Source organism: Coregonus clupeaformis, chromosome 29 (genome assembly GCF_020615455.1).
Source record: "Coregonus clupeaformis isolate EN_2021a chromosome 29, ASM2061545v1, whole genome shotgun sequence".
In the NCBI taxonomy this organism is placed as follows: domain Eukaryota; kingdom Metazoa; phylum Chordata; class Actinopteri; order Salmoniformes; family Salmonidae; genus Coregonus; species Coregonus clupeaformis.
The window spans coordinates 7,167,687-7,174,173 of NC_059220.1; the positions used below are offsets into that span (position 1 = coordinate 7,167,687).

At 48.0% G+C, this 6,487-nt stretch overlaps 1 protein-coding gene across 1 annotated transcript; it reads right to left on the reverse strand.

Annotated features, from left to right (window-relative positions):
• Positions 1-358: 358 nt before the first annotated feature.
• Positions 359-4,653, reverse strand: LOC121566444 (stonin-2-like). The gene is made up of 6 exons (XM_045209041.1): positions 3,799-4,653; positions 3,276-3,707; positions 2,694-3,026; positions 2,450-2,591; positions 488-690; positions 359-409 (listed from the first exon to the last, which is right to left on the reverse strand). The coding sequence occupies exons 1-6, from the start codon at positions 4,651-4,653 to the stop codon at positions 359-361; spliced, it is 2,016 nt and encodes a 671-aa protein (XP_045064976.1).
• Between the last annotated feature and the right edge of the window lie 1,834 nt (positions 4,654-6,487).

The window sequence follows — 6,487 nt, forward strand, 5'->3', positions numbered from 1 at the left end:
TGATGTAGGATCAGATTTTAGATCATGATGAAATGGACAGATCCTAGATTAGCAGTTCTACTGAGATGCTTTGTGGACCTGGTTAACTGTTGCGGTGTTTGTGGTGATCTGCAGCAACTGTGCTGACTACTGTGTTAGCATCTGTTAGTCAGTGGGAGGCAGAGGGGGTTGCTCATCATGTCTTATGACCGACTTAGACACACACACACAGAGAGAGACAGAAACCGCTCCAGCAGCTGAGCTAGAAGGTTACTGAGGACACCCAGCGTGTGTGTTTGTTTGTTTGTTTGTTTGTTTGTGTCATTTTACCACGTCAGCCCATTCACAAAAGGCCAGAACAGACCACCCCCCCCCCACCTCACCCTTCCACCTCCCTGCTCCTCCTCCCTCCCCCTGCTCTCACATAGACCTAGATGGCAGGATAAAAAAACATCCTACAAAGAGAAGGGAGAGCGGTCACACACACACACACACCCTGGTCCATTACCTGGTAGGAGTAGTGTGACTTGTAGTTGACCCACTTCTTGACGTCGGTCCTGTCCTCTACAGAGAGGGAGCGGACGGTGGCTTTGGAGGCGGCGGCGGCAGGCATGTCAAACTCTACCTCTAGGTGGCTCTGCAGCGAGGCTGGTACCTCTCGGTCCGAACCCAGCTCCAGACGACAGAAGAAGGTGTGGGGGTGACCCAACGCTGCCAGGAAAAGACACGCACATATTAACTCACACATCAACACACACGTACGCAAACACAAACATTCAACAACAGCGATAATTTAGGGTTGAGTATGATTGTCCTGCTGGTTCATACACACACACACACACACAAACACACACACACAGAGAGAGAAGAAAGCAGGGGGAGCAAACCCTTGCCCTTACCCCTAAACGCCTGTGCATATCTGAAAGCATTGGACAGAACAAGAACAACAGAACACTGGGGACGGGCAACCAAGAGGGGTCAAAACAGGAAGTGCCATGGGTGACATCAGTATGTCAGGGGTCAAAACAGGAAGTGCCATGGGTGACATCAGTATGTCAGGGGTCAAAACAGGAAGTGCCATGGGTGACATCAGTATGTCAGGGGTCAAAGATAGAGGTCAGAAAGGATATCCTCTGTTCTACACACTGTCTTTGGAGAAGAGGACTGTACCAGTGAAATGTTAACCATCACACCACCATGGAGAAGAGGACTGTAACAGTGAAATGTTAACCATCACACCACCATGGAGAAGAGGACTGTAACAGTGAAATGTTAACCATCACAGCACCATGGAGAAGAGGACTGTAACAGTGAAATGTTAACCATCACAGCACCATGGAGAAGAGGACTGTAACAGTGAAATGTTAACCATCACAGCACCATGGAGAAGAGGACTGTAACAGTGAAATGTTAACCATCACAGCACCATGGAGAAGAGGACTGTAGCAGTGAAATGTTAACCATCACAGCACCATGGAGAAGAGGACTGTAACAGTGAAATGTTAACCATCACAGCACCATGGAGAAGAGGACTGTAACAGTGAAATGTTAACCATCACACCACCATGGAGAAGAGGACTGTAACAGTGAAATGTTAACCATCACAGCACCATGGAGAAGAGGACTGTAACAGTGAAATGTTAACCATCACAGCACCATGGAGAAGAGGACTGTAACAGTGAAATGTTAACCATCACAGCACCATGGAGAAGAGGACTGTAACAGTGAAATGTTAACCATCACAGCACCATGGAGAAGAGGACTGTAACAGTGAAATGTTAACCATCACAGCACCATGGAGAAGAGGACTGTAACAGTGAAATGTTAACCATCACAGCACCATGGAGAAGAGGACTGTAACAGTGAAATGTTAACCATCACAGCACCATGGAGAAGAGGACTGTAACAGTGAAACGTTAACCATCACAGCACCATGGAGAAGAGGACTGTAACAGTGAAATGTTAACCATCACACCACCATGTTTCTCTCATTATTGGTGCAGGGAATTACAGCCCTCAGGATTGACATCGTGTGGACTAAGAGAATGACAGAATGGCTGAGCGTGGAGAAAGAGAACACAAAGAGAAGGAGGAGAGAGACAAAGACAGGCCCAGTTGAGTAGAGAGGATGGAGAGAGAGAAAGACAGGCTTGGCCCAGTTGAGTAGAGATGGGGAGGATGGAGAGAGGGGAAAGTGGAAGAAAAGTGAGAGAGGCAGAGGGTAGACAGGAGAGAAAGAAGAAAGGGGGAGAGAAGGAGGGAAGAGAAAGACTGTGGGTTTACTATAAAAGCCTGTGGGCTAACAATAGCTGAGTAATATTGTATTTATACAGTAATAACGAAATAGTTATCTGAGTACGACCCAGCAATAACGTCCCCTCTCCTTACCAGAGTTCTTGTCAGGCAGGCGGCTGAGCTTCCACACCACTGCTTTAAAGGCCTGTTCATACTTGGCCGAGCCCAGGGTTACCCTCATCACCGGCTCTGACCCGGAAGTACTCGCCGTGCCGAAGCTGCCGCCCTTGTTGAAGCTGGCCTTCAGGTGACCTCTCCCCCAACACCCCATCCCGACGGAAGTTCTTGGCCCAGATCTCAGGGATGGGGTAGCGGATCTAGGGATATGCACGATAAGTCAATGTTAGCAAGTTATTGAGGGAAGTGAGGTTCAATAATACAACTGTTTGAGGCACGATATTCCATCATCATCATCTTACCGTCACATTCTCACACGGAATGAGGTTCAACATGTCCCGATTGGACGAGAAGCCCTGTGACATCAGCAGCCAGGACTGCAGGGTGACCTCGGCGCCGCGGACAGAGGTGATGGTGCGCAGCGTGAAGGGGAGGGTCTTCTCGGCGAAAGCCGTGCGGAAGGCGAACAGCTGGAAGCGGCGGCAGGGCGGTGGTGTGAAGACGATTTGGCGTGACGACAGGAACTCTAGTTTGTCTGCGTGTTGGTCGTGAAGCTGACAGTCCCGCAGGCGGATCCAGCGAGTGGTGGTGTTGGGGATGATGTCCTGTCTAGAGACCACCTCCTTACCTTTGACCTGGAAGAAAAACATAGGGAGAGGCTTTAATACATTCATGTTTTGTTTACAAAATATAATTTTTACAATTGACACCTAGTCTGAATGAGTGTCTGAATAAGCAGACCATATTCTGATGTGTACACATCTCGCCACCCAAATTCACTATTTGAGCCCGGCCCCTACAGAAAACTCTTTCCCTCTCGCTCACACCTTTGAGCTAACTATCATGAACCACCCTCCCCTCCCCTCCCCCTCTCCCTGTCGTACCTGGACATCGTTGAGTCCAAGGCGACAGCCCGCAGACCCGGAAAGGAACGCCAGCACGTGCACACGTGTCACCAGCAGCTGCTTCAGAATCCTCCCATCTCCCGCGGCGACCGTCCCGTAGAACTCGTCCCTCACCTCCACCTGCACCTGCTCCTCAGTCAGCCCCACCCCTACTGGCAACCCCATCGTCCCTGGCAACGCACCGCCAGTCACCACCGGCAACCGCCTCAGCACCTCCAACAGCGCGTGGAGAAAACTCAGGTAGTCATGGTAACAGGTGGTGCCCAGCTTCACCAGCTGCTCGCAGATTGGCTGGTGGGTGACGGGCGACTTTGGCTGGATTCGCCTCTTCTCGGGGTATTGGACCAGTTCCACACTGAGGGTGTGGACGCGGCCGGCTTCATTGTAGTTCTGCAGGCGGTGTTCGGACGCCTCGTGACAAGGGTCAAGTTTTAGCGTCCTGAAGGATTTTTGTCCAGACTTTTCTCGTAGAACATCTGGAGCACGCCGTTATCAGACAGACGCACGTCCCCAGTGGCGTGACGACATGATGTTCTTCTTCTCTGGTATACGGAGCAACATGGCCCAGCCCTCCTGGGGGGGTCATGTGATCTGGGAGGTAGGGGACACTCTCATCCTCTTCTTTCATCCCATCTTCCTCTGCCTCCTCCACTGAGTCATCAGGCAGAGTGGGGCTGCCTGGATCATCTGGGTCTGAGATCTGGAGGTTTCTCAGCTTATCCAGGTCTCGTCTGTCTAAGGTAGGTGTGACATGGCTGATCGTCTCTCCTCCTCCTCGCTCAAACTCAGGGTAGAAGAGGAGAACGGTGTCTTGTTTGGCCTCTTGGCTGTGGGAGCTGTGGGACTGGACGAAAGGAGAGCTAAAGGAGAAGGCACAGGGAGGGCTCTCCCGGTGGTGGGTGGAGCCGTTACTCTGGGTCGTCTGTGATGCCACTTTCTGTTTACTATCGAAGTAGGAAGTAAAGGGGTTGATGGGAGACGGCTGGATGTTGTTGAACTCTTCACACAGGAAAGGATTATTCTTGGTGTAGTGTGTAGTGCTGCCGGAGAGTAGAGGAGCGGTTCTTGGGTCGGTCAGCAGGGTTCTAGGTGGGTTTCTGTCTGGCGTCAGGTGCCGGCTGTTCTGGGTTTGGTTCCAAAGTAGGGGAGGAGAACCAATCAGGTTACTGTTGGTGTCCTGGTAGTGGCTGAGGTTGTCCAATCGGATGTGGGAGGGCCGCTCCAGGCAGTGGAGGCGGGGCTGCTTGTTCTCCTGGTCATCGTCGAAGATTACCCAGGAAGTGAAGCATCCGGTAGAGGGGGTTTCTGATTTGCTGCTGGGGAGTTTGGTGTTGGAGGTCCAGCTGACTGAATCCATCTCTATACCTTCATCCTCTGGGAACACTGACAAATCTACACAGACATTTTAATGATATAAACATTTATAAAATAATACATATTACATTATAAAACCATATAATATGAACAATATACCTAGTATGGAACCATTTCTTGAAACTGAGTGAGACCAACAAATATCAGAGAATATCTAGTTAAAATGTTAGACCTCTTTATTGACTACCTCATCTCCGTACCCCACACATACAATTATCTGTAATATCCCTCAATCGAGCAGTGAATTTCAAACACAGATTCAACCACAAAGACCAGGGAGGTTTTCCAATGCCTCTCAAAGGCCACCTATTGGTAGATGGATAATAATGAAAAAAAGCAGACATTAAATATCCCTTTGAGCATGGTGAAGTTATTAAGTACACTTTAGATGGTGTATCAATACACCCAGTCACTACAAAGATAAAGGCGTCCTTCCTAACTCAGTTACCGGCGAGGAAGTAAACCACTCCGTGATTTCACCATAAGGCCAATGGTGACTTCAAAACAGTTACAAAGTTGAATGGCTGTGACAGGAGAAAACTGAGGATGGATCAACAACATTGTAGTTACTCCACAAAACTAACCTAAGAGTGAGACGACGGAAGCCTGTACAGAATAAAAAATAATCCAAAATATGAATCCTGTTTGCAACAAGGCACTAAAGTAATACCGCAAAAAATGTTTCAAAGCAATTCACTTTTTTCCTGAATTCAAAGTGTTATGTTTGGGTCAAATCCAAAGCAACACATTACTGAGTACCACTCTCCATATTTTCTAGCATAGTGGTGGCTGCATCATGTTATGGGTAGGCTTGTAATCGTTAAGGACTGGAGAGGTTTTTAGGATGGAAAATAAACGGAATGGAGCAAAGCACAGGCAAAATCCTAGAGGAAAATCTGGTTCAGTCTGCTTTCCACCAGACACTGGGAAATGAATTCACCTTTCAGCAGGACAATAACCTAAAACACAAGGCCAAATCTACACTGGAGTGTCTTACCAAGAAGATGGTGAATGTTCCTGAGTGGCCGAGTTACAGTTTGACTTAAATCTGCTTGGAAATCTACGACAAGACCTGAAAATGGTTGTTGAGCAATGATCAACAACCAATCTGACAGAGCTTAAATAATTTTAAAAAGTATCAATTGGCAAATATTGTACAATCCAGGTGTGGAAAGCGCTTAGAGACTTACCCAGAAAGACTCACAGCTGTAATTGCTGCCAAAGGTGATTCTAATATGTATTGACTCAGGGGTATGAATACTTACAGTGAGGGAAAAAAGTATTTGATCCCCTGCTGATTTTGTACGTTTGCCCACTGACAAAGACATGATCAGTCTATAATTTGTATGGTAGGTTTATTTGAACAGTGAGAGACAGAATAATAACAAAAAAATCCAGAAAAACAAATGTCAAAAATGTTATAAATTGATTTGCATTTTAATGAGGGAAATAAGCATTTGACCCCTCTGCAAAACCCTTGTTGGCAATCACAGAGGTCAGACATTTCTTGTAGTTGGCCACCAGGTTTGCACACATCTCAGGAGGGATTTTGTCCCACTCCTCTTTGCAGATCTTCTCCAAGTCATTAAGGTTTCGAGGCTGACGTTTGGCACCTCGAACCTTCAGCTCCCTCCACAGATTTTCTATAGGATTAAGGTCTGGAGACTGGCTAGGCCACTCCAGGACCTTAATGTGCTTCTTCTTGAGCCACTCCTTTGTTGCCTTGTCCGTGTGTTTTGGGTTCTTGTCATGATGGAATACCCATCCACGACCCATTTTCAATGCCCTGGCTGAGGGAGGGAGGTTCTCACCCAAGA

Excerpts from the sequence above, each read along its gene's own strand:
- LOC121566444 (XM_045209041.1), bottom strand. The coding sequence starts at position 4,653 with ATGGATTCAGTCAGCTGGACCTCCAACACCAAACTCCCCAGCAGCAAA. Across the intron at positions 3,027-3,275 it reads TTGGACTCAACGATGTCCAG|GTCAAAGGTAAGGAGGTGGT; the intron begins GTACGACAGGGA and ends TTTTTCTTCCAG. Across the intron at positions 2,592-2,693 it reads TTCCGTGTGAGAATGTGACG|ATCCGCTACCCCATCCCTGA; the intron begins GTAAGATGATGA and ends GCATATCCCTAG.